The sequence below is a fragment of the Phyllostomus hastatus genome, unplaced genomic scaffold (genome assembly GCF_019186645.2).
Source record: "Phyllostomus hastatus isolate PE091 unplaced genomic scaffold, TTU_PhHast_1.1 phas_scaffold_1066, whole genome shotgun sequence".
Taxonomy (NCBI): domain Eukaryota; kingdom Metazoa; phylum Chordata; class Mammalia; order Chiroptera; family Phyllostomidae; genus Phyllostomus; species Phyllostomus hastatus.
In genome coordinates this window covers 10881577-10909317 of record NW_025334004.1, presented here as the reverse complement: position 1 = coordinate 10909317, position 27741 = coordinate 10881577, and the positions used below count along the sequence as shown (strand labels likewise).

General features: G+C 51.1%; 1 protein-coding gene across 3 annotated transcripts; it reads right to left on the bottom strand.

Annotated features, from left to right (window-relative positions):
- Positions 1-27183, bottom strand: GOLGA7B (golgin A7 family member B). 3 transcript variants are annotated; one of them, XM_045854264.1, is made up of 8 exons: positions 27141-27183; positions 13617-13885; positions 7066-7171; positions 6387-6464; positions 6115-6240; positions 3355-3507; positions 3169-3270; positions 1-1956 (listed from the first exon to the last, which is right to left on the bottom strand). In XM_045854264.1, the coding sequence occupies exons 3-8, from the start codon at positions 7090-7092 to the stop codon at positions 1852-1854; spliced, it is 591 nt and encodes a 196-aa protein (XP_045710220.1). In that variant the 5' UTR covers positions 7093-7171; positions 13617-13885; positions 27141-27183; the 3' UTR covers positions 1-1851. The 3 variants fall into 3 exon arrangements, with proteins under 3 accessions (XP_045710220.1, XP_045710219.1, XP_045710221.1); XM_045854263.1 differs by lacking the exon at positions 27141-27183 and having other exon boundaries at positions 13617-14037; XM_045854265.1 differs by lacking the exons at positions 6387-6464; positions 7066-7171; positions 27141-27183 and having other exon boundaries at positions 13617-14037.
- Between the last annotated feature and the right edge of the window lie 558 nt (positions 27184-27741).

Genomic DNA, 27741 nt, shown 5'->3' with positions numbered 1-27741 from the left:
CAAGTCCTTTTATTGGAAAAAGAAATAATAAAACAAAAGGCCACTGCGTCACCCGTGCCAGCCATCCCACTGGAGAGGCACAGGTCAGACACGAGGCCCAGTCACACGGTGGACCAGGGTGGGCACAGGCCGGGTCCAGGGGTCAGGGGGCTGTGTGGAGCCCACTGGACTGCAGCGTTCTGGGGCGATGCCTGGACCAGACAGAACCCGCCTGGGCCCGGGGGCAGGGACGCCCTCTCCAGCTCTCTGGGCAAGCACCTCCTCCCCACACGCTGCTGCTGTGTCGGAAGAAAATCAGGTCCCTCTTTGGTTTCAGAAAGCTACCTGCAGTGGCTGGTCTCTCATATCCACTTCTAGCACCTCCTGCCACCGAGGCAGGCAGCCTCCTCCCGTCCATCTTCAGGACACCAGGACGGGGCAGCTTCCTTCCCACTGAGCCTGGGCAGCCGGGGACTCATGAGCTGGACACCCCTCTTTCCTTTCAAGAAAGGGGTTTCCCTGTTCCCCTGCAGGTTGCCAGCTCCTTCAAATGTCCAAGGCAGCCTCACCTACACAGCCCTAGAGAGCCCAGGAGCCTGGGCAGCTGAACGTGCAGCATCCGTGGCCCCGATGCCTCATCATGGGGGCTGGGACAGGGGCGTAGAAGGCCCCAGAAGGTTGGCTCTGCTCTCTAGAACCCCAGCTTCTCTTCTGCTAGAATGTACACAATAGAGTCAGAAGTGGGGGAGGAGCTTGCAGCTGGGAAAAGGCCTGGAAGAAGAGCCAAGCCAGCAGCCCCGGGGACAACAGGCAAAGGGGCAGTAGGACATTTACCTACAGGGGCAGGCTGGACCGCAGACAGAAGCAGCCACGGACCATTGCGCAGGGAGACGAGACAGGATGCAGAGAGGAGCAGCCGTCGGCCTGGCAGCTGAGGGGAACACGCGCGCACTCACACACACGCACTCGTGTGTGTACACACACACACACACAGATGCAGTCACACACACCTCCACATACACGTGGCGTGCCCACATTCCTGCCTACATGCGCACCGACACGCTCTCACACACATGCAGGTTCCGATCTGAGGAACTGGGCTTCGGTTCTGGAGGTTCAAGCCCCACGGCCACACCTCTCCGTGAGGCATTTCTCCAGACGCTTCCCAGAGGCCCAGGCTGTGTGTCCAATGACCAGCACCTGGTGGCCTACAAAGTCTCAGCGGTTGGATGCTTCTTGGCAAGGCCAAGATAGCCTCAGGCTTTGGGTGGAGAGCAGGGAAGCCGCAGGTCTAGAAGAGGTCGGGGCGGGGACACTGAGAGCTAGCTCTCCACCAAGGCATGCACAGTCTGACTGACCGCTCCTGTCTCCCCAGACCCCAGATTAGGTGGAGGCAGGATCACAGGCAGGCAGAGGCCGTGGGGCGGCATCAGGAAGCACAGACACTGGGAGGCAGCCACGGGGAGTGGGGCCCCGAGGAGAAAGCCCTCAGGGACGTGGCGCTTGGGGTGAGGAATCATGCGGGATGGGAATGCTCTGTGACACAGCTGGGCCCTCTCTGGGGTATTGGAAGAGTTGCTGCAGAAGCAAGGGGCTATCCAAATTGTGCTGTCCCCACCCTAGCCTGTGTGTGACCCAGACCAGCCCTATGGGAAGAGCCGGATCGGGAAGCGGACCGTCCTTCCGGGGGGGAAGGGCAGGGGGTGCGGCGGACGGCCTGTGGGAAACACCGGCCAGACGCAGGCCTCCCGCCCGGGGCAGCAGGTGGGCCCACAGAATGACTCAGAAGCGGGTGCTCTGGTAGCGCAGCCGCCGAAGGTCTGCAAGGCCCTCGGTCCTGCCATATGCCTCCCTGCAGGGACTCTCGGCCAGTCACCGGGCCCCCGCCCCGCCACCCCCAGCACTGCTGCCACTGCCACTGCTGCCACTGCTGGAGCTGCCGCTGCTGCACCGGTCCTCGTAGATGGCGATCTCTATCTGGGGCAGCGTTAAGGAGGGCTGCCAGCTGCCGGCAGGGCGGACAGGGTCCTCTGGCGGAGGCCAGCGGAGAGCAGAGGGAAGAGCTGGTCCTGCTTCCTGGACAGGAAGAACGCAGAGGCCTGGAGAGCTAGACCCAAGACCCATGGCTCACACTCAGCTCAGTTACGGAGACTTGCAGGGCCAGGCACCGAGAGGGTGCACGGCCAGGATCAGGGGCTCACACTCCAGAGGCCAGTCACCGAACCCAGGACGTCGCGTGCCCAGGATGTGGTGTTTCCACATGGGACGTGCGAGGCCTTTTGTGTCCTGAGTTCAAATTCACCTCGCTCACTTAGAGCTACATGACCTCTGAGCAGTCACCTCGCTTTGTTACCTGTCAGCTACCACGGCTGTGAAAGGGGCTAATAACAGAACCCTGGGACTATGGTGAGACTTAAACGAAGTAGTGCGTGCCAGTGCCTGGGGCGTCGCACGGGCACGGTAATAGCAAGAGCCTCCTGCTGGGCTTCGTAGACATGAGACTCTGGCATTTAGGTTTTCTTTACTCTTCCTGTCCATCTCTAGCCAAATTTATTTTTAAGCATTCTACCCTTGCTGCTGCAGCTGCTGCTGCTGCTGCTGGAGAGGGCAGCGTGCACACCTGACAGGTGGAGTGAGCAGACCTGCTCCTTAACCCTCGGCCAGCCTCCCACTGAGACCTCATTTTTCTTGCCTGTGCCAGGGGGGCCACAGGACCACCATGCGGGGTTAAGTAGGTTTATGTGAGATTGTGGGCATATAAGAGTATGTGGAGATTTGCGCGTGCCCTCAGGGGCAGTACAGGCTCAACCCCGTGAGCCGGTGAGCCGCCTGCAGTGTGCTCATCCACTGCATAAAGGGAAACAGTAAAGGTCCCCTTGTCATAGGGGTGTTAGGAGAATTACATGGGTCCACAATTTCAGCGCACCTTCTATCACACCTGGCATGTTCTAAGCAGGGAATACGTGTGGCTCAACAAATAAAAGCAAACCCTGAGATTCACAAGGCACTAATAACGTACGGTCGGGGAGGAGGGCTGGCAAGCACACATGTGGGGAACCCCAGGAAACCCTGAGCAGAGGCCCCTAGAGCGGTCCCACTTCCTGGCAGCCTCACCGCAGACCCCACTGGCTGGCAGCCCCGTGCCCCGCCCCGCCCCGCCCCTGCACACAGAACAGACAGGAAGGATACAACTCTCATCCCACGCTCGACGGGGTCCGTGAGCAGGAGGCCTCGGGGGGCAAAGACCTTCTCATTCTGCTCCTGGATGTAGCGGGAGATCTTCTTGAGAACCTGCCAGGACAGGGGCCAGTTGAGGATGAGGGTGTGGCCGGGAGGCCTGGGGAAGGGGACGCAGGGCAGTGAGGAAGGGACTACCTTTTCGTAGTGGGTCTCCATGCAGAGGAAGATGAAGTAGGCCGTGGCGCAGGCCAGGCAGCCCTCCAGGTAGGAGCTGCCCCCAATCTTCTCAGCCTCCGCGTAGAAGCTGTTGAGGGTCTTCACAGTCTCCTCAAAGAGCTGCCGCTCGATCTGGAGGGAAGGAGGGAGGAGAGACAAGGAGCCAGGCCGAGGTCAGCCTCCCTGGGGTGTGAACGGTCACCTGGTCACCTGGTGTTGGGGGGAGTGGTAGGACCACACCCAGTGTGGGGGCAGCACACAGCAAGACCAGAGAGGCTGCAGGTGCCCATGGAGCAGAAGGAACACTGGACCAGGAGTCGGGAGACCTGGGGTTCAGACCTGCCCCATCAACTAGCTTTGTGAACTCGGACTAATGACTTAACCACTCTGGCCTCAGTTTCCACATCTGTAAAATGGGAGTGAGAATGGCTACTTGGCTTCCCTCAAACAGGAAACTTCTACGCTGTCCTAGATGTGGATGTTTTCTACAGAGGATTAAGCAAGAATTCTGGTGACTTTGTCACCCCACCAACACCCCTGCTGGTGGCCGTGACAGAGCTCAGAACCCAACTGGCAGGGGCTGTCCATGTTTGGATGGACTTCAACTGAATCAGATTGATTGGGTGAGACCTCAGGGGTGTCCTTCTAGGAGGGGGCACTTCCTTCCAGACCAGAGTACATGGAGAACATGGCAGCCCTGTGTGTTTAGACAACTGGGAAGTGGCCCTGGCTGGTATGGCTCAGTGGATTGAGCACCAGCCTGCGAAGCGAAGGGTCTCCTGTTCGATTCCCAGTCAGGGCACATGCCTGGCTTGCAGGCCAGGTCCTTAGTTGGGGGTGCACAAGAGGCAACCACACAGTGATGTTTCTGTCCCTCTCTCCCTCCCTTTCTCTAAAAATAAATAAATAAGATCTTTAGACAACTGAGAAGCTATCCTGACTGCATCCATAATCATAACAGCTAATATTTACTGAGCACTTCGTATTTGCTGGGCATTTTTTATGTATTCTGCATTTAGCCCTCATTACAATTCTATCAGTGAAGTAGGATTATCATCCGCTGTCACAGGAGAGGATGATGATGCTCTGCTCTGCCATCCAGGCAGCCGTCATCTCTGGTCTCCCTGCCCCCAGCCCAGCCAAGCAAGCCTGCTGGTCAGATCAGGTTACATACAGCTCTGATCGAAGCTTCACAAGTCTTCCCATCTATCGCCCCGTAAGGTCCGGGAAGTCCTTACCGCCTGGTCCTGTGTCCCCGCCGAGCCAGTCTCCCCCTGCTCTCCTCACTCTGACCCCACTTTACCACGCGGACCACTCCACTGCTGTCTCCTGAAAACGCCACCCGTCCTCTGTGCCTGTGGCCCTCTGCTGCACACTCCTCCCCCAGGCCCCCCGCTGTCCCCCTGCCCCTCACCCTTACTTCCCTCAGGTTTCACCTTGCACAACATGCTGCCCCGGCCATTCCTTATCCTCAGCTCTCTGTCCACCTCGACCTCCTTCCTTTTTTTTCCAGTATTTGTCACCAGCTGAGCTACTATATATATACGCTTTTTTTTTATTTTTTGTACACTCTAATAGAAATAAACTCCATGAGTTTGCACCTCTATCTCCAGTGCCTATTACATAGGAGGCACTCCATAAATACTTGCTGAGTGCTGAGTGGACTCGTCCGAGGCTACACAGCTCTGGCCTGGTCTGTGCTTTTCCCTGCACAGCCTTACACTGGACCACCTGGGCTGGAAAGCCGTGCACCACACCCAGCAGGTGTCAGAGTGTCTGTCACTCCATCTTTATATTCTTCAGAACCCCTGTTCCCCTCTTATTCCCACAGGACCAGAACTGCTTATCACATAGGTTAGGGTCCTCCCAGCCTGCACAGGATAAAATCTCTCCCCATGAATGGTCAGAAGCTTTGGGGTTCCCAGCTACTGTCCCTACAGACCTTCAGGGAACACACAGAGAAAATTCTTCCATCTGGCTCTTGACCTAAGCCCTAGACTCTACCCTAGGGGTCACTCCACCCCAAAGGGCAGGTGGACAAAAACAAGGAGACTCACATGGCTCCCCCAAAGCTGGTTAGGAGGTCAGATCAGTAGAAGCCAAGCCTGCCCTGCCTTCCCAGACGCCTTTAGATCTGCCTGGGCTGCTGAGAGAAAGGATCAGGGTCTGCCCTCTGCCCTCGCCCAAACCCAGGCCAGCTCCCTGGCAGCCTGGAATGGAGGCCACGTACACCCCCAGAACTAGGAGTAAAACCCAGCAGGAAGAGCTGATGTCTTGCAAGGGGCCGGTGACCCCTGAGCCACACTGGAAGCTGGGTCTGGAGGGAGGGGCTAGGAGGAAAGGCCTCGGGAGACAGCCTGGGCACCAGGATTTTTAAGACTCCCCAGAACATACTAACTTGGGGTTGAGAACTCTGCCAAAAAGAGGAGATTCCTGATCCCAGGCCAGAAAAACTGAGCCAGCATCTCTGATGACACCTAATATCACCCAACAGGACTCAGGAATGTATGTTTGCTCAACAAGTTCCCCCGGTGATCCTCGTGCGGCTGAAACCAGAGAGCGGCTGGGCTAGAAAACGCCTGCGATCTCTCCGGTTCTAACTTTCAGTGCGGTGACAGCAAGACTATGTTGACGTTTCTTAATGCTCCCCTGTGAAGTAGCTGAACAAGTTACTCTTGAATAAGCCCCTCCCTGCTTCACTGAAGCCTGTGTTCCAGGTTTAGCAAAAGACATCGTTACCCGGCTGTCCAGCTCCGGAGGGAATTTGGTCTGGAACTGGCAGATGGTCCCATCGCTGTAGTCTCTCTGGATAAAGACCTTGGTGGCCAGGGATGCGCTTCGCCGGAGCTCCTGAAGATTGTGCACCTGCGGAGACATAGAGAAGACACGCGACTGGAGTGGCTGGCCCTCCTGCCGGCTTGTCCAAGACTGAGGGGCTCAGGGGGATGTGGGTCTTTCGGTGCTAAAATCAGGAAAGTTTCTAGCAAACCGGGACAAGTCAGGCCCCCTACGTGTGCTCCAGGAAGATCTTCCGGAAGCTGGTCTGTAGAGTTTACCCCAGCAGATGTCTCGAACGATCCCCGAAAAACCTAGAAAAAAGCCAGAAGCAGGGCCAAAACTGAGCCAAAGCAAGAGGTTCTGGAATAATCAACAGTCAGAAACAAATTTTCACTAGAGGAAAGGACATCCTGGTGGCTGGCCCAAATCCGTCTCTCTCTCTTTCTCTCTCTTTCTCTCTCTCTCTCTCTCTCTCTCTCTCTCTCTCTCTCTCTCTCTCACACACACACACACACACACACACACACACACACACGGTGGGGCCTTCCATACTTTCATTCATTCAGCAAGTATCAAACGTTCACAACCTGTCAGGCCTTGGCTTAGGGAACCCAGCACTGAACAAGACTGAAGTCTCAAACCCTGGGTGGAGCTTACAGCAGGGCTGGGAGAGGGGAGTGTGGGGTAGAGAAGTACCTGATGCGCCCATGAACTCGGCCAAGTTATGGCCCGGGTAGGAGAGCACCAGGGATGGTTTTTACGCCCAGCACTTCTCACCATGCATTAGAAGAGACCCACACATGTCCAAGCCCCCAGAGAAAATTGTGGATAAAGTGGGCTGAACCAGACATGGAAGAAATTCCCTGCCCTGGTAGGGAGAAGGGGGGTGACTCCTGTCTCCTGTCCACATACCTGCAGACTTGACATTGACACAGACATGGGCTCAATTCCACAAAAGAACAGGGCCTCTTTCTTCTACCTCCAGCCTCACTCGTCCACGTTCCAGACAAGCAACCCACTGGGTGAAATATGCCAGACATTAGAACCACGTGGAGGCCAAGCCCCAAAGGCAGTGAACACACAGCCAGTTCATTCTGTGTAATTAAGGTGAATCCGCTCAGTCACTCAGCTTTCATTTATGGAGTCCCTACTATCGCCAGGCTGTAGGGATGCTGAGCAGAAGACAGTCTGTGAGCTCCAGGGAGGAAGCCGAGTAAATAAATAATGAATTTGACTGTGATAAATGCTACAGAGAAGTAACATCTTACCCAGAAGCACTGACTCAGAAAGGCTTCCTGAGGTCTCTGTTGAGTCATAAAGGAAGGCCAGGAGTTACCAGTGGCAGGGGCAGGGGCAGGGGCAAGGGCGGGGTAGGAGGGAACGGGAATCAGAGGGAGGAAGAGGCAACCCAGACAGGAGGAGAAGCTTGTGCAAAGTAATAAAGACAGCCGAGAGAGCAGTCTACTCAAATGACTGGAGGCAGATTTCAGCAAGAATGGAGTTGGTCTGCAAATCAGATAAGAACACTGGGAATGGGATAGAGGAGAATCAGATCAAAAATTACTAGAGGGTTTGTGGAAGAGAGGATTTAAGATAGAAAAGTGTTGCTTAAAAGCTGGGGAAAGAATAAGTAATGAGAGAAAGGTTATCAATATGGTGGTGGCAGCAGCAGATAATTGGTAGATCAAGGTCCTGAAAACACACAAATCAGAGACCGACCACTATTCAAGACCTTCCTAACCAGGTGGACCTCGCTCTACCTAAGAGATGCCATCCCCAAGTGCTGTGTTGGATTAAATAATGCCATGATTTTCGACTATTTTCATCTCATGGCACACATAAACTAATCACTAAAATTCTGCCATACACCAAAAAATATATTTTTTGCCAATCAGACAAAAAATGGGTATAATTTTGATTCATTCACACTGGATGGCTATTGTGTTGGCTGTGTCATTTTTTTTTCTTTGACAGTCTAAGGGAAAAGAGGTCAGGGTCCCTGACTAAATAGTCAGGTGTTACATCTTTGAAAAATTCTGGCAGCACACCATGGAGCCTCTTGTGGCACAGCGGTAGAAAATTGCTGAAATAGTGTATAACATGTTCCTCTGGTCTTAATAGTTCTTGATCCCTCTAGTCCAGGTTTCAGTTGAGAAAGTGCCCTTCACGTCTGCTAGGATCTAATGATAACTTTGGAAAATAAAGAATGCTCTGTTAATGTAAATAAGTTATTCATCATTGTGTCTCTCTGTCTGGTTAAGGTTTTATACTGTTTTATTTTTTTTATTTTCAAAAGAAAATGAAGGGGCTGTGGCCTTCCTCTGCCCTTCTAAACCAACTGACATGACCCAGTCCAGCCTGGGGATGGATTCCCCTAGCCCAGGAAGGGTCATGCTGGCAACTTTGTGAGTGGTGACAGGAAGTGAGCATGGCTGGGTTGGGCGCAAGGTGGAGGGATCTTTGTAGTAGTAGTCCAGGGGAAACCTGGATCTAACGCCAGGACAAAAAATGATAGTGAGAGTGGAAAGGAAAGGAAAAAACAGTGCTTCAGCCATTCTGACATGGACTCAGCTTCCTCTCCTCCAACACCCTCCTTGTCTGAATTCACACACAAGCCCTGGGAGCTACCATGAAGGTATGTGTCTCCAATGACTGGCTAGCTGTTGACCACAGCCACCTCTTCTTCTTCCTAGGCACCCAGGTCGATTAATTCTCAGCCTCCCTTGCAGCGAGGTGTGACCACATGACTAAACGAAATGTGAGTGGAAGTGATAAATGGCATTCATTGGCTCAGCTCATAAGGACCAGCTACTCCTCTGTGATCATTCCCCTTCCACAGAAAGAAAGGGAGATGTGTTGGAGATGGTGGAACCACAAGTTGGAAAGAGCTTGGGTCCCTATATCACAGCCTGGAGGAGAGCTACCCGCTGGCTAATGGGGAACACCTGTCTGGGACTTTACTGAGTGGGAAATGAATTTCTGTTACATTATGCCATTCAGACTTTAGGGTGATACCTTGCATAATGCAGTGCTATTTACTCTTGGCTTTTACCCACGGAGTCTCTCCAAGTAGCCACAGCAGGAGGGGTCAACACCCTTACCAACCCTAACATTACCCTGAGCCTTAAGGACATGTTCCTGACTCTGGGTGACCAGGGATCTTCTTTCCTCCCTGGACAGTGTTTGTGGGGCCTTGAGGAGCTGAGCTGCTAGAGGACAGGATCAGATACACTCTATACGCCAGAGCCTTAGTTTCGCAGACCTACTTAGAGCACGCCTGTCATAGACCCATCTGTGGTTAGTGAGGAGGAGGAGGGTTTAAGGCAAGGCTGGGTCCCCTGGCTATCTCCATCCCTGGGGGCTCAGTTGTGAAGTACCAAAAAGCTCTGGTGGAAAGATGGACCGCTGACCTAGGAGCAGGAAACCTGGTGCTAGTCTTGACCACATGGCCCTGCAAAGTCTTTCCTTCTCCGGGCCTCCATTTCTTCAACTAGAAACTGAAGAGGTTGGAACTAGGTAATCAGTAAAGCCCCTCCCATCTCTGATATTCCAGAAGCCTCATCAGGGGTTATGAATGCAAATGTTTACAGGGACTACACAGGAAGTGGGCCAGGTGGGGACGGCCAGGTGGGGACTGTGGCTAACCAAAGAATTCATGTCCTGTCTCAAGAAAACACCTGATCATTGCCATGTGAGAATGCATGCCTGGTTGTGATTCTGATTTTTAAAGAAAAATTATAAATCCAGATTTTCTTACTATCAAATATCCTGATTTTTTAAATGTTTCCAGTAAGTTTTTTACATTTATGAGCACTAAGCATACCTGTGAACCAGATTCATTCCTAGAGCTGCCAGTTTAGGACTTCTGAATAAGGAATCCCATGGCAGAGGGCCCTTGGACCAGAGCTAGAGCCAGATGCCCAGCCACTTGCTAGTTATTTAGCTTTCAGTAGGCTGGCAGGGGCTTTAGCCAAGATCACGATGCTCTGGAATCCCACAAGAGGACCCCAGAACATGCACACACCTCTCCCAGAGGTCACAGCTTCTGTGCCTGCCCTGGATGCTTCCCCTGGGCACTGACCCGAACGCCTGGGCTTCTCATCTACCTCTCACCTTCCTCATCAACCTCTCACCTTCCTCATCCCTCCCCTCTTTCTCATCACTACCCCAGACCAGCTGGCAGCAGACTAAGGACAATACCAAGGGGTGTTTCATAAAGAAGAAAGAGAAAATCAATGGTGAGATCTGCTGGTACCTACTTTCAAACTACAGTTTGACAGAGAGGGAGGGGGAGGCTGCCTGGAGAGTGGGTACCCCAGGTCAAACGTTTAGGGTCTGTACCAATAGAGACGACCTGGGAGAGGTGGAAAGAAGCAAGCACTGGAGTACAGGTGAGCATTCCCAGGCCTGGTCTGCCTAGACACACAGGAGGCCCCTCCTGGCCCACATCTCCATCCTCATTAAAAACAGCTAATTCCAGAGGATGCCTTTGAGACTCAACTTGTGAATCAGGAGATGCAGCTGATGAGCCAACAGCATGCTCCCTGCCTGGCCAGGCTGTGGAGGAGGAGTGAGGACCATGAGTCACAGGCAGCCAAGCCAGGCCTCAGGATGGAAACCTGGGCACAGGGTCTCCCTGCTTCTCAGATGACAGGAAAGCCCAACCCCGATCCTTTGTCTGTTGGTTGTTACCCCCATGTCTCAGAGATCAAACCTGCAAATACCCTGCTTGGACAGTGCTACTTGGATGCATTTTAAAATGTCTGATGTGCCAAACTCCTCCTCTTGGAGAAGCCTTTGCCAGCCAGGCATTTCCTAGCTGTCCTTGGCCACCTGGGCAGACCCTGCTCCCAGTGACACACATTCGCAGAGGTTTGTCACTCAGGAAATGGGCTCATTACAGTTTTCCAAATGAGGTCACTGTATCACTCAGGAGGCTTCCCCCTCTTCTGAGTTCCTTACACATACCCTCCCCCAAAGCTGACTCCTAAACAGAAATTAGGGAGCAAAAGCATCCAGTTTCCTGCCTTCCATCCAGGGATCCAGGAACATCCAATCTGTCTCTCTCTCTTGCTCTCTCTCTCTCTCTCACTGTTCTCTCCCTCCCTCTCTCTTTCCCTCCCGTCCCCACTCCTCCCCTCAAAACACCTTCTGTCAGAGCTAAGGACTTCACATTCAGAATCCTAAGAGAATGGCCACAGGAGCTTGGCATGAGATTTTCCGTCTCCCAACAGGTTTTTCCTGGCAATCCTAATTCATTCCCAACATTAAAAACAGCCTGGGGAGAATGACTCACTCTGCAGCCCAGATAATGTGCACGGCCTGTGCCTTGGCAGAGCTAAGGCTTCCTCCTTCCATGAGAGTCCATCCAAGGCAAAATTGGGAACTGGACCATGTTGGTTCTCAGCTCCCCATCTCTTCTGAGCATTCTTCTGTCCTCTGCCCTCCAGCTGACCCAGCCAGGCCAGTCCCCACACTCCAGCTATTCCTGAACTCCCTTTGCACCCCTCCCCCCTCAAAGCTTCATGTCAAGACCCCTAGTGCTCTCCTGTCTATTGGGTAACACAGCAGGCTAATTGATACACCTGGAAACAGCCAAAACATCACTGGCCATGGAGACAGAAGACTCATGTTCTAGTGCTGGCCCCACTAATTTTTAGCTATACTTTTTTGTTTGATAAGTCTCAACACTCCAGTTACATCATCTTTAAAATGAGATAATGATGCCTGCCTTGACTCCTTCACAGGGCAAGCTTCTGAGCCTCCGTTGTTTCATCTGTTAATTGGGGATAATAATACCATCCTTGCCCACTTCACAGGGTTGCTCTAAGACTCTAAGGAAATCACACATGTGATAGTGCTTTGAACACAGGAAGGTGCTAGAGTCACAGGAGCGAGATGAGCAGAGCCTCTCCCTGGGCAGAGTCACACATGCCTAACAGCAAGCCTCTTGGAAACATTGCCTCGACCTAGAGATGGGAGGCTGCTGGTTGGAATCTGGGGAGCTAGGGAGATATGCTGGGACAGGTGGGCCTCTTGGAATCTGTCAGATCACATCACAAATGTAGCCATCTTCTCTGCCCACTCTGTTGGTCCAACTGTGCCTACATGGCTGAAGCTTCCTTCCTGCCTAACACCAGCAGCCTCTGCTGCAGTCTGGCAGCCCCATCTGGAAGGTGACCAGCTCCTTGGCCATCTCTCCTTTGTTCTTCCTGCTCTTCCCAGTGTCTTTGGCACTTTCTGAGCACTCTGCATCCCTTCACCCTAGAAACCAAGCTCCACGGGTTTGTCTAGGGCTTGCTCCTCACAGGGTGCTGGGAGCAAGCTCTCCTAGCTAACACTGTGCTTGTCAGAAAGCCAGGTGATGCCAAGCAGCTGCACCTTGTTCTGTGGTGGCGAGGACAGAATAACAACAGTAACACTTAGTATTGATGTCACACTGCTCACCAGGATGCCCAGAGGCACAGAATCATTCAAAAGCCTCTGCTGTCTCCATGGCTTGTGTCCCAGCTGTGTTGTAAATGGGGAAACACCACAAAAGAAGTCAACATCAGAACCGGGGAGACACTGGTGTCTCAGGTTCCACTCCAAAAATTCAAAGGGAGAAACTTTCAGTGCTACTGCTGACAAGCTGCGTGAGTATCAAGTAGATCCTCCCCTCCTCCGTGTGTTAGCTTTACCACTGATTAAGTAGGAATATAAAGAGCTTCATTCCCCTCTCGGAATGAGAGGGTAGAGAAGGTAATTCCTGATCTCTTAAGCATTACACATAGATTCTACCCTGATCCAACAGGTCCCTTGGTTTGGCTTTTAAGTGCCTTGAAGGTGACACATCGATAGGCACACCTTGAAGAAGGTAGCCCCTCCCATCAGACACAGGAGAAACGTCAACACCTTGGTAAAGGAAACTCTAGTGAGGTGAAAAAGCAAGTAAGTGTGCAAAAGCAGGGTTCTGTCCAGGCAGCTCATTAAAACCAACCATTGGGGTTTTGGCCTGAGGATTCCTTGTCTTCCCCTGGCCCCTGAAGGAAACACTGATGTGGAGGTAGGTCTCTCATCCCTCATCCAGGTTTTGGGGCTCAGAAGCAGATGCACGCATGCATAGCAACACCAGCCAGCTGCATTCCCTCTCCTAGGCTCATTTCCAAACCCCCAGGGAAGTGGTTTCAGGACTTGCAGTCTAGGGGAAAGGGAAACCCCAGCTAAAGCCCAGGAGCGACCCTGGCGCTCGTGCCAACAAGTGGCATGGGCAGCTTCGGGACTCCAGTGGGGAAGACTGACACGCCAGAGGCGAGAGGAGCTCTCAGCGAGGAGCCCCTCTCTTCCACTCTCCTGCTACCCCATCCACTCATTTCCTCCAGACCCGACCCGAAAACCACACCGGTCCCACCCTACCCCACCCCACCCCACCCCACCCCCGTCATCCTTTCCCACCCAGTAGGGCACGGGTGCTTGCCCCCTACCTCGGTGGCCATGTTCTGAGGGCGCTGACCGCTCCAAGCCGGCTCGGGAGCTGGCCAAGGGGGCTGTCAGCCGTGCTGACTCGGCCCGGGAACCCGGTGCGCTGTCCGTAGTGCTGACAGGGGCGCCTCCGGCCCGGGCGCCCTGGGCAGGCGGCCCGGCGGGCCCCTAGGTCCTGGGTCCGGCCGCTGTGCTGTCCGCGGTGCTGATGCGGGCCAGGTGAGGCCGCGCCCGAGGCTGTTCACCGCCGGGTCGCCGGCTGCCGCCGCTCCTGCAGGCAACGGCCGGGTTTCTGTTCGACAGCGACAGTGGCAGCAGGGAGGCGGGGCCAGGCGCCTCCGCAGACCCGGAGGGGAAGCGGCGGCCCCCAGACTCCCGCAGCCGCCTGCCGGAGAGGAGCCCCGCCCGCGGCCCGAGGCTCCGCTCGCGCCGCCGGGAGGCTCCGCCTCTCCTGCCAAGTGAGAGCGCCGGCCCCGCCCCCAGTGAGAACGCCAGGAGCTCCCGCCTCTCCTGCCGGCCCCGCCCCCAATGAGAGCGCCCTGAGCTGTTTGCTCGCTCCACGGGGCTGACGGACACCCGCCGAGGAGCGGGGCAGGGGCTGAGGCCAGACACCCCAGCCTGTGGGGGCCCGGGTCCTTCACCCGTTTGTCCTCGACTCTTTACCTTTCCCACACCCTTCCCATCTGGCCCCTCCCCCACCGCTGCCTCTTCCGGATTGTTTTCTCCTCCACAGTTCCCCGCTCCCTGGGCGTGCACGGACGAACCCCCTTCTCCCGTTCTCTCCTCTTCACTGTCGTGATCCCTATTAGCTAGGGGAGGGTGCTGCAGACCGCAGAGAACCATTTCTTTTCTCTAAAAACGTTTCCGCGGCTCCTCCCCCGGTACCCTGGGGTCCCTTCCTTCAGGGAGCTCCGGAATCGGAGCCGGGTCTCCCTGCCGCGCTTCCCGGCCGGCCCCGCCCCTCGGGCTCTCCGCTCCGCGCTCCCGAGTTGGCACACTCGGCGCCGCCGCTCAGAAACCGCACGCCCGCCATGCCAAGCCGGTCCGCCCACTCTCCACGGATGACAGGTCTGCTCCGCTGTTGCCTTCACATTTTCGGCATCACACCTTCCAACCCGATGACCTCTTTGCTTCGTAAACAAAGAGGAAACACCAACAAGGGTGCCTTTTCCCACACCTATAATACCCCTTGTGTCTTTGAGGGGGAGCTGGGCGTGCTCCCCTGCCGCTCCCTGCAGCCTCGGGGTCGGCAGCGGCAGCCCACACACAGGGAGGGACGGGCGCCAGGACCACTGGGTTCTGACTCACGCCTCGCCGGCTGTATGACCTGCCTGGGGCAACTGCTTTTTTCTGTAAAGCATTTACATCTGAGCCTTTTTCTGTGAAACGTGTTGGACTAAACTAGACTATTTCTAGGGTTCATTTTTTTTCCCCTTCAACCTTGTATTTTGAAATTTTCGAGCATACGGAAAAGTTGAAAGAATAATGCAATAAACTATAGCGTCCACCTAGCTTGAACAGTTAACGTTTCACCGTGTCTGCTTGATAGACAGAGAAACAGAGGACATTGGACTAGATCACTAGACAGTGACAGACATTGGGAGGCTTTATTCTTAAGAACTTCACCAGGCATCTCCCAATAAGGGCACTCTCTTACCTGACCACAGTATTATTGCCACACCTTTAAAGATTTCATATCATCTAATAGTCTGAGATAAATTAGTTCTCCTAAGACACGTTAACAGCAATGACCCTCCCCTCAAAACTTCCCCTAGAACTTTTCATGTTTAACAGCTAACATGTATTGAGCACTTACTATGCACCAGGCCATGTTCTCTGTGCTTTACATGTATTATCATATGTAAGCCTCGGTTATTCTCTCAATTAAACAGATTGTTAAATTATGAGTCACTTAATAATAAATTATTTAATAACAAATAATCAAATGAATTATTATTCTTTGATTATTCCCACTTTACAAAGAAGAAACTGAGTAAGTTGCCCACGGTCACGTGGCTTGTGAGGAACAGAGGCAAGATTCGCACCTGGGCAGCCGAGCTCCAGGGCCCATGTGGGCGATGCTCCCGCCTGCACTGCCCCCCTCCAGCACCTTGTAGACCATAAACTAGCACAGCAGGAACCACATCTCCAACTGCCGGTTTCACGGATGAACACACTGAGTCCCCAAGGATAAGTGAGAGGCCAAAGTAGTTAAAGGCAGATGTTCTGTTCCACCTTAGAGTCTGGCAAATTATTTGGCATCAGGGAGCAACCTGAAAATAAGTGTGAATTTCATGGTGGACACTGGTAATAAATAAATGCATAATCTGATCATCTCCATGTATAACTTTCTCAGTTCCTTACACTGGATTTTGATCCTATTTATTAGACAACCACCTGGAAACCACTCTCTTCACCTGATGACAAGAGACCTGGATGAGTTTATTCAACAAATCCATTCATTCAGAATGTATTTGTCAGATTCTTACTATGTATCAGGCACTCTTCTAGGAGCTTGGAATACAGCAATGACTAAATGCACAAAGACTCTATTGTTATTGAACTTGCTTATTACTTGGGTTAACTATACAGATTAGCAAATTGTATAAAATATGTCCAGGTATGATCATTGCTAGGAAGAAAAGTAAAACATAGAGATGAAAAAATGTGTGCATATGACAGAAGAGGGGTTACTTTAGAAAGAATAGCCAAATCTCTTTTGATAAGATGAAATTTGGACAGAGACCTGAAGGAAGTGAGAAAACTTACTTGCAGATTCCAGAGGAAAGAGTGATAAGGATTAGAGGACAAAGTACAAGGGCCCTGAGGCAAGAGTGGGTTTAGCCTCTTCAAAGGATAGCAAGGAAACCAGTAGCTAGACTAGTGTGAGCAGCAGGAAGAGAGATGGGAGAGGAGATCACAGAGGTAGCAGAAGCCAGGTCTCAAAAGGCTTGTCAGTCCTGATAAGGACTTAGGATTTTATTCAGCAAAGGAGATGGCAAGCCTTAAAAGATTTAAAGCATAGCATTATCTAATTGCCATTTTTTTTTTTTTTTTGAAGATTACTCCGGATGCTAGGGCCGGGGAAGGCAAGGATACAAGCAGTGAGACCAATTAGAAGGCTGATAGGCAAGATACAGTGGTGGCTCAGAACAGGGTGGAGGCGGTGAGAATCGGCCATACTGTAGATATAATTTGAAGGAAATGCTGACAGGTTCTATGGATAGATTGGGGTGTTGGATAAAAGAGACTCAAAGATGATTCTAATTTTTGAAATCTGAGCCACTGAAAGAAGGAGTTGCCATTTACTGAGCAGGGAAGCCTAGGGGCTGAGTAGGGATGGAGAATACAGAGTTTTGGATGTGTTTAGTTGATTTAGGATTGAAATTAGATATGCACATTATATGTCTCAATAGAGTAGGCATGTGAGGTTTAGGGGAGAGGTAGAGGATTGGAGCTGTGACTTCAGGAGTCGTCAGGATGTGGGTGAAGTTTAAAACGATGGGATGCAATGAGATCAGCTAGAGAGTGGGTGGAGCTAGAAAAATCATTCAAGAACTTATCCTGGGCACTTTGTTACTTACAGGCTGGGGAGACAAAAGGGGACTGAGAGGATGGCCAGTGAAGTAGGAGGAGGCCCAAAAGAGAGTGGTGTCCTGGGGCCAAGCCAGACACCTGGTAACAGAGCCTCACTAGCTGTGCTAAGTGCTACTCACATGCAGAATAAGATGAGGACTGAGAAATGACCACTGAACTTGGCAGTGTCTACAAAAGAACATCCAGCCTAAGAAAAAGTCTTATAAAAGTTTATTTTATGACAATTACAGGAAACAAAATCTCAACGAGTTGAGAAAATGCTCTGGAGATTGGCAGTTTAGCAGCTTATTTTATACATTAGAATCAAAGGAGGAAACCTAGGAAGGATTACATGAAATGCATTGGTGGTAGGTTAAGGAGGCAGGAGAAAGCAAAGCGGGGAAATCGCTGAGATTGGATAAAAAGCAATATAGGGAGGCACATGCTTCTTTTACATTGGTGGGTATAGGATAGTTAACATTTACAGTACAGAGAGATGGCCTGTGAACAACAAGATAACAATGTGGTCTCATGCTCTGGTACTGTGCCTTCGAGGGGTCTGGGAAATAAAATTACTCTGACATTTCAAAGGTATGTTATCTTATATGCTCAAAGACAATAGACAATCTCAAAAGTAAAGACTGACCTTTGTCAAGGAAACTACAGGCCTAGGAAGTGACTACCCACCATGACCCATTTTAGTTAGAGATTTTTATGTTCAGACCACACTGCGTGGTTATTTTCCATCCCTGGGTTTGTAAGGCCACCACGCAGGCCTCCCCTGAGCTTGCCAGGTTTAGCACGTGTCCCCTTTTCCAACTACAGCAGCAACAAGGTCCCTGGTGATCCTGATAAGAGCTGTTTTAGTGGAGAGCAAGGATGAGATCTTGATTACAGTAGATTTGAGTTAGAATGGAGAAGAGGAAGCAGAGATACTGAGAGTGTAGACAACTCTTTAGAGGCATTTTGATGTAACAGGAGCAGAGTAGCCCGGCAGCTTGAGGGAGAAGTAGGAGCCAGGCAGGCTCTGTTACAATAGGAGACCTCAGAGCTTGTTTGCTGATAGGAATAATTGAGTGTGGAAGGAGACATTGATAGGTTGGCAGAGGATGGGACTCAGGGCCAATGTGGAGGCATCAAAGTGGGGATGGCTTTGGAGAGGATGGCTTTGGTATCATTTTCCACCATGATACCATGGAAGAAGCAGAATAAATGGCCGGGGATGTGAGTTAGGAGGTCTTGATAGTATAAGCAAAGACCTGAGCTCTCTCTACTCCTTACTCTGCTTCAACTAGCCAGAGATTGCATGCATCATGACCTTCCTTGGTAAGTACATTCAACCTATATGGAAAGTTTGCCATGTGCCAGGCAGCGTGCCAGCACTTTCCTGTGTCACCCAGAGTTCTCCTGCTTGTCATTGGAATGACAAAGCTAAGACTGGAGAGAGAACCTTGAGATCATCCACACAGAGATGAATGGTCCCTTTTAAAATCCAGCACCTCTGACTGGAAAGAGCTTTTTATCACTACATTGCCTCCAGGGCTGTTGCAATAATTTCAACAGACCTCGAGGCTTGGAGGCATCAAAGTGGAGGCCAGGCAGAAAGGTCCACATGTGGGGTGGGGAGGGGCCATGCCCTGCTGACTCAGGCTGTGGTGGGATGCTACAGGATGGAATGTTCCCACACTCCAGTCATTGGGACTTGAAGTTTTGAGGCAGGAGATGTTGAGATTTAATCTGACTAATCATTATTACCCAGCTGCCCTGGGACCAACCAGTCCTATACAAGAGCCTGGCTCTTTGATGTTTTTGTTATAAATTAATGAGTTCGCCCACAAAATAACATCAAAGAAGATCCACTAACGAATTTGCCGTTATCACTTGCCAATCTACGGCTGCACTGGAAAGTCTCCACCACCACCCCCCATAAAAGGACCACAGCCAGAGAAAGAAACCAACGGAAAGACTTGGAAATCATAATATCTGGAAAGAGATGAGAGAAAAATGAAACCTGCACACTGCAGAGCAGACAGGGAAAAGCTAGCACATCTCAAGGAAATGAGAGAAAAGCAGTGGAGCCAGGGACATTCTCAGCACTTGGTTCGGGAAGGAAAACGGTTGTGTGAATGCTTGAAGGGGAAACTGTGGTCTGGAGAGTCAAATGGTGTTGTCTCAGGGCCCCTTGCAGGGATCGGGATCAGGAGGAAGTGTGTGGTAGGAAACAATGTCCCTGGAGTCAGGGGATGATATCAGGTTTCAACCTCTGGCTCTGATATTTACTATGTAAATATAAGTCTCAGTCCCTCAGAGCTTCAGTTCTCTTTGATCGATAAAATGCTGACAATAATTGTCCCTCCCTGATATGATCCCTCCAAGCTTTCTCTGGGTGTTAGCTTACTTTTCCAAATCTGGTCTTTTAAGGGGAAAACAGGAAAAAATTTATGGACATTCCTTGCTGGAGGTATTCCCACAGTGACATTTCTTTCAGGCCCAGCAAGATTTCCAGAAACACAGAAAAGATCAGCAAATCTGCTTCATTTATCTCAGTGAACAGTTCTTGAACATCTACTGTATGCTGAACAGAAAGATAGCCATGGGATGTTTCCAACTCTCCAAAAATACCAAAATATATCAAGTGATGACCAGGCTCTGTGATAAGTGCTAAGGTGGAGCTCCTTGCCTCAGAGCTGGGATCCAGAAAAGGTTTTACAACTGCATGATGTTTGAGTTTGGACTTCAAGGACTAGTGTCACATGCCCCGACAGCAGATAAAGAGGCAGATGTGCAAAGCCAAGAAGGCATGAAAGTTGCCTGGAGGCAGGCAAGGCAGAGGCTGGCGGACTGATTATCCCACATTTGAGTGAGGGTAAGCCGGGAGGAACAACAGGGGGTGGGGGGAGAGGCCAAGCAACCCAGAGTTCCAGCATGGGGAAATAAAGCCTCAGACCTCTGGCTATAAAAACCTGTGGGGGTTGTGGGGGTTTCGGGGGTTGTGGTGGTGGGAGAAATTCCCAGTCTCACAGGAGCGTCTCTTGGAGGGGCCCATAGGACTGTAGAATGTACACAAGCTCACCCACCCAGGAATCAGTGCCTGAAAGGGCGCAGTCTGCTTGTGGGAAGCAAAGTGACTGAAAGCAGGGAAAGAGCAGAGCAAGCAGCATTATTTTCTCTCCGACCCATTCCCCACATGCAGCACCACAACACAGCAAAGATGGGTGTCCCACCCTGGCAAATACCTAAGGCTTTGTCCCTTACAACATAGCAGGTATGCCGAGACAAAGAAATACGGCCTAAATGAAAGAACAGATCAAAACTCCAGAAAAAGAACTAAGCAACAAGGAGATAAACAACCTATCAGATGCAGAGTTCAAAACACTGATAATCAGGATGCTCACAGAAATTATTGAGTACAGATGCGAAATAAAGAAGTGAAGGCTATGCAAAGTTAAATAAAGAAAAATATACAGGAACCAACAGTGAAGGAAAGGAAACTGGGAATCAAATCAAAGATTTGGTACAGAAGGAAGAAATAAACTTTCAACCAGAACAGAATGAAGAAAACAAGAATTCAAAAAAATGAGGAAAGGCTTAGGGACCTCTGGGATACCTTTAAACATTCCAATGTCTGAATCAAAGGGGTGCTAGAAGGAGAAGAGGAAGAGTAAGAAATTGAAAACTTATTTGAACAAATAATGAAAGAAAACTTCTCCAATCTGGCAAAGGAACTAGACATGCAAGTCCAGGAAGCTCAGAGAGTCCCAGAGAAGTTGGATCCAAGGAGAAACACAAGACACATCATAATTAAATTACCCAAGATTAAAGATAAGGGGAGAATCTTAAAAGCAGTAAGAGAAAAGGAGAGTTACCTACAAAGGAGTTCCCATAGACTATCAGCTGATTTCTCAAAAGAAACTCTACAGGCAAGAAGGGACTGCAAAGAAGTATTCCAAGTTATGAAAAGCAAGAATCTACGACATAGATTACTCTGTCCAGCAAAGCTATCATTTAAAATGGAAGGGCAGATAGAGTGCTTCCTAGATAAGGTCAAGTTAAAGGAGTTCATCATCACCAAGCCCTTATTACATGAAATGTTAAAAGGACTTATCTAAGAAAAAGAAGATCAAACCTATGAACAGTAAAATGACAACAAACAACCAGCAACAACTGAACCTTAGAAAAACAAAAACAAACTAAGCAAACTACTAGAACAGGAACAGATCACAGAAATGGAGATCACATGGAGGGTTATCAGCGGGGAGGGGGAGGGGGAATGGGGAGAATGGGGGGAACAGGTGCAGGGAATAAGAAGCATAATTGGTAGGCACTAAATGGACCGGGAGGTTAAGAATGGTATAGGAAATGGAGAAGCCAAAGAATGTGTACGAACGATCCATAGACATGAACTAAGAGTGGGGGGCAGAATGCTGGAAGGAGGGGGTGTGCAGGGCAGAGGGGGATAACAGGGAAAAAAAAAGTGGGACAACTGTAATCGCATAATCAATAAAATATACTTAAAAATGGAAGAAAAAAAAAGAAAGAAAGTTGCCTGGAAGTGCAGAACCTCCTGAACCAAACTCAAGAAAGCAGCTGCCAGGAAGCAATAGGAATGATTGATTGCAAAGGCCCCAGAAACGTGAATGGTGGGGACCCACCCTAAAAACAGTATCTGAAAGTGGAGTCACTAGGAAGTGACTAAGCTAATGGGGGGCTGCCTCCCTTTCTTCATTCATAGTCTGTTTTCAATATCCTCCTCTCTCCCCCTCTTCCCTGCCCCCCTCTCCTAGAGGAAGTAGAGTGGGAGGCAAGTTTCTATAAGAATTTATAGCTGCTCCAGGAGAAACTGTAGATATTGGGATGACATGGGGAGACTATTAGCCAAAAAGCTACCTGTCGTTACTGCAGCCACTGTGCGGGAGGCCAGGGAGAATCCCGGAAGGTATCGGCCCCTGCCCTAACTGTGGCCCAGAGACGCTTGGGAGTAACAGTCATCAAATGACTGCGGGGGCTCACTTCCATACCAAACAAACTGGCGCAAACACACCAGTGACTCCGAGCCACAGCCAGCGGGGGGAGGACTACAAGGCTGCTGATTAAATGGTGGAAATTCTTTGAGGAAAATATATGGCATGGGCATAAAGGGTAATAGGTGCTTATAAAGCATCATTAATTATGAGAGCCAAAAGGGATCATGGAGTTCAAACCAATTTCAGCTACAGAACCCTTTGTTCAAACAAAATCTTGCGTGAAAGTCAGCTATCTAAAACAATAAAAGAAAGTGGATTTGGATGAAGGGAGGCAGAACTTACCTGCTCTACCAGCCCCCTCACTCCCTACGGAAGCCCCCAAGACACCCCTGAGTCCCGTACGGCTCAGCAGAATGTGGGTGTTTTTTTAACACATGCCTATGATTTTAAAAATTCTAACATACTAAAAGGCTTCTAATAAAATGCAAGAGCCTTCTGCCTTTTCACTCTTTTGGCTGTTTCTGCTTTAAATTTTTCTGTTAGTTTTCTGTACATTGTTAAATGAAAGATGTGCCTATGGTTCTACTTCTTGACTCACTGACTTCAGAAACCTCGTCCTGCTTTCTGCACTGACAAAAGAGAACTTAGCTCACCCTGCCACCCTCACCCCTCAGTACAATTATGGCACTGTTCGAACTTAATTTTTACTAAAGTAACCCAGGAAATTAGCTTAAAATTCCAACCAGGAACATGGGCTTATAAAGCAACACAGTAGTCCTTCCTGTCTCCTCCTTCCGTCCCCTTCTCCCACCCTCCTCCCCGCTAAGGCGGGCTGGCTCATGGGAATGGAGAACTTGCTGTTTACTTCCCTTTCTGGCTCTTCTTCTATAGCAATCATCACGGTTTCTGGCAAACAGTATCACTTATTATGTCTTCTGCTTGTCTTGCCTGCTAAATTGTAAGCTTGGGTGGGGATCTTTGCTCTGTTCACTGGCATATCCCACATGCCTAGAATAGTGTCTGGCTCAATACATACTTGTTGAGCTAAAGCAAAACTCTGTGGGAGTGGGAGAGAAAGGAGCAGGGCTCCTTTGAGATGGTGTGAGAACCAATCATTTTACATCCAAATTGTTCTATGGGAAGGAATGAATAAAAATGAAAATTTTATTTTGGACAGGATGCCAAATTCTTCTGGATGGTAGGAGAGGTGCTATAATTGGTAAAGACCTCAGTTCATACTCACTGGCTTTGCAAGTTTGGACAAGTTGGTCCAATTGCCTTGGAAGGAGAGTTGCTCATTGCTTAGGTTGGTGGAGGCTGGGTAGGAAATGAGTGTTGAGGAAATGGCCTGTGTCCACCCTGCTCCCCCAAGCACAGCACCTGCTGTGGGAGGAGAGGCAGAGGGGCTTCCTGGGGGGAGCAGACACCCTGAGACCCAGAGCCAGGGGCCATTAGCCACAGGCTAGGCCCTGGGTGCTGGCAGGAAGGAGAGGATACTGCTCCGAGCCCATCCACCTGGGACTGAGTCCCATCTTCAGATACATCTCAAAGCCCATCAGTCCCAGAAACCCTTTTTTGAACCATCCCACTCCCGACACAGGTTTTACAGGCCCCTTTCTTAGGGCTGTGACCTTACTGGGCTTTGCATGGTAAACCATGGAGCTTCTGGAATTCCTGACCACCGGCAAGGCCACAGGGCAGGTTCCAGGGCCTGGGATGTTTCCAGAGTCTTCAGAGCTCTGTGAGCTACGGCACCATTCCCTGCCCCATGTCATGTCATGTCTCCCGGCCCCCCTCCCCCCCCCCCCCCCCCGCCAGGCCCCTTCGGGTTTCCCTGTATTTACAGCTCCCTCAGCTGAAGGGTGTCAGGTTCTTCACCACACACTGGGCCCCTGCTGTGCCCGCAGCCAGCCCATCTGGCTCCTGCCTGTCACTCCCAGGCCCTTGTCACCACTTCTCTCCCTCACAGCCCCCACGCCGGCCACAGTCCCTCAAATGCCCCGTGTTCTGTGTCACCTCTGCACCTTCCACCACATATGCTCTGTCTGGAATGTTTTTTCCGTCCTCTTCATCTGGATAAATCTCTCCAGATCTCAAGTTAAAGTTTGCTTCCTTGGGTAAGTACAGTTTTTATTCTTCCCCCTACATTTTGTTTATTCTGATTATATTTATTAAAATGCTATTCTTTATTGAAACTAATAATAAAAATTAAAACTTGTAAAAAATAAAAAGTAAAATTTTCTTCCTTGGAGAAGCCTGCCTTGGCACATGAGTTGTGCTTAGGTGCCCCTATTATGGGCACCCTATACTTGCCCTACAAAATAATCATACTTCCCACAATTTGTTTGTCTGTCTTCCCTTATTAGACTATAAGGCCCTCAAGGGCAGGAGCCTGTCTCCTCAGCTGCATCCTCCGTGCTCAGAATAGTTCCTGGAACATAGTAGTGCTCAATATTTGTACAGAAGGTAGGTCGATCTACAGGAAAGGGAATGACTCCATTCAGCCCTCCAACCTTGGGCCTCAGGCAAGGAGAGTTACAGTCCAATCCTAAAGGAACTTTACAGTCCTGTTTGGGAAACCCAACTCAGACACCATGACACAATGAACCTCTGACAGGTGCCCCAGTGACCTATAGAGACAATGAGTGTTGTGGGAAAGCTGAGGAGGGAGAGGTCCCAGTGGTCTGGTGACCGGATTCTTCCCCTGGTCCAAGGGACCTGAGGAGGTTTCTGAAAGATGTGTTTGAAGCTTAGAGGAGGACAGGCAGTGCTGGACAAACGGGCAGCCAGAAGCTAAGGAAGGGGGAGGTACCTCTGAAACAGCCCACCAGGCTAGCTGATTTGAGCTGTTCCGCAGAGGTACCTCTGAAACAGCCCACCAGGCTAGCTGATTTGAGCTGTTCCGCAGAGAAACCAGGCTGGAGCCAGATAATGAAAAGTCGTTAAAGTGAGGCAAAGGGGGCCTGCAAGGGAGCCCAAATAGTGAAGTCATAAGGAAAGCAATGTTCTGGAACAGGTCACCCGGGAGCGTCGGGGGGGGGGGGGGGGGGGGGATGGGTTAGAGGGGAGGGGCTAAAGCAGGAAGAGCAGGGAAAAAAGCCAGTGTGCCAGAGGGGGTAGCGGGGTGGGAGGCACATGGGTCACTGTCTAGGAATGAGAGCAAAGGGACAGACTCCAGAAACATTTTAAATGGAGTTGCCACAGGCTGCGGCTTCCAGCTGAGTACAGGAGATGAAGAAGGGAGGGGCGGATAGAGGACGCAGCACTGTCCATCCATCTCCATGGCTGGAAGAGGCCATGGTCAGAAATCACAAAGGCAGCCTAGGTAACCCTGTATGTGACAGATGTAAAGGATAGGGGAAGCTTCAGAGATCTTTTTAGGACTAAGGGGACAGTGTGAGACAGTAAGTTAAGACTTGGGAGGTCTTGCTATAAAAGTAATGGTTAATGCCATGAGAGTGGATCTCTTGACCTTGAGAAAGTAACCAGCTCTATCTAGTCTTGGACAAGATGGTGCAACTGGAATCAAAGATAATTCAGACCAAATCCCAGCTGTGCCCCTTACTAACTAAAGGCCCTTGGGCAAGTTTACCTTGGAGAGCCTAGGTTCCACATCTGTAAAGTGAGAATAATACCTAAGTTAAAGGATTTTTTGTAAGGAATGAATACAATGACCTGTGGAAACAGCCAAGCTTGACTCCTACCCTGTAGCAGGGTTCAGCCAGGGTGGCTGATGGTGAGAAGAAGTCAGTGCGAGAAGAAGGGAAGATGGTAAATGGAGACCCAGCACACAGAAGCGTTCATCACAGAAGCCCAGGGAGGCAAAGTCCTCTGGACGGGTGGGTGAACGGTGTCAAGTATTTCAGAAAATTCAAGAGCACCTGGAGTGGCAGGAATTACATTACCAAATCTTTACAGAGCACAATTTGGAGGAGTACAAAAGGAGCTGGTGATGCCCTGACTGGTGTGACTCGGTGGGTTGGACATTGTCCTGTGAACCAAAACGTTGCTGGTTCAATTCCCAGTCAGGGCACATGCCTGGGTTGCAGGCCAGGTCCCCAGCTGGGGGCGTGTGAGAGGCAGACAGTCGATGTATCTCTCACACATCATTGTTTCTCTCCCTTTCTCCATCCCTTCCTGTCTCTCTAAAAATAGTAAAATCTTTCTTAAAAATTGAAATTAATTTTTTAAAAAATGAAACCACTGGACAGGACTCACCTAGTTCAACCTTCTCATTTCAGCCGGAGAGGGGAAGGGACTTGTCCTGGGTTGCCCAGCAAGTTTAGCCCATACTGGCTCCGTCTGCCCAGCCAGAAATCCCCAGTGCACCCCCACAGAACACAGAGACGCTGACAATGTCAGCGGAGAGGAGGCCTTCCGGGGGCTGCAGAATCAGTACAAAGCCAGTTAACAGAAGCTGAGAACCCTCCCAGCATCCCTGGCCCCGGCTCCCGGCCAGAGTACAATAGCCCTGCCTGACATCTAGGAACCCTGGGGCCCTTGGTGCCTGTCACCTGCCCTCAGAGTGTGGAGGATCCAGCCGGACAGCCCACGTGCCCGCTCCAGGTTATTTATAAAGTGTTTTCATGTGAGTCAGGTGCAGAGCTGCCCAGTACCAGCAGAGGCCATTCCCATGGAAATGCTCTAAATGATCGTAGGTGCTGGGATCCCAACCCAATCCTTAGTAGCTCTGGGTAGAAAGGGGGAGGCAGGGGGCTGGGACCAGCAGGGGTCTGCGGGTCTGCCATGATGCCCCTAGCAGTGGTCTGAGCCCCGAGCAGGATTGTGAGCCCAGGCAGGCTAGTCTTGTGGGGGACACAGGTGGGAGAGCCCCAGGCAGGGGAAGGAGGACTTGTCCAGGTAACCTCTTGACCACACATCCCTTGCCAGCCAGTACGACTCCCCTGCACCCTCCCAAAGCAGACTGACAGACAGACAAGCCCAAGACAGGTCCCACCCCCGCACCCAGGCGCTGGCTGCTCCCACCTCTATTCCTGTGTGTACTGCTCTCCACCTCCGCCAACAGACCAGCTATTTATATCTCTCTGGAAAGGGAGCCAGCCGGAGCCTCCAAGCCTCTCCCTGCTTCCTGCTCCTGGCAACACTCTAATTACTTCCTCAGCTGGGTGCCGCCTGCCACCAAACACCCTGGCTGGGGCCACATCAATAACTGCCCCTGAGCTCACGCCCAGCTTCCCACAGAGGCAGCCCAGTGAACATGACCCCGGCAGGGCCTGCCCACCCCACCCCACCCCACCCCCCTGCCGCCCCCAAGAAAATGCACGTCCTTTTGTGAGCCCGAACTGAGGGCACATGGGGGTCTCTGGAACCCACCCTCTGCTCTGCAGCCCCAGCCACAACCCTGAAGCAGCCACTGTGTGCCTGGCACACTCTGCAGGTGACAGGAGGGCAACCGAAGAAAAGCAGCTGCCTGCCCTCGGGGGAGACCAACACAAACAGCTCATCAGGGGCGCAGGAGAAGGAAGTAAATGCTAAACGAAGACACAAGCTGCGCCCTGGGCCTTCAGGACCTCAGTTTTCCTTCCCCCTTATTTTTTCTTACTATAAAGAAAAAATAATGCCTTAT

Bases quoted from the DNA above. Each gene is read 5' to 3' on its own strand.
- GOLGA7B (XM_045854264.1), bottom strand. From the start codon at position 7,092: ATGTCTGTGTCAATGTCAAGTCTGCAG. The intron at 6,465-7,065 runs GTATGTGGACAG...GCTTTTTTCTAG, and splicing joins TGTCAATGTCAAGTCTGCAG to GTTTTTCGGGGATCGTTCGA. The intron at 3,508-6,114 runs GTAACGATGTCT...CCTTCCCTCCAG, and splicing joins CTCCGGAGCTGGACAGCCGG to ATCGAGCGGCAGCTCTTTGA.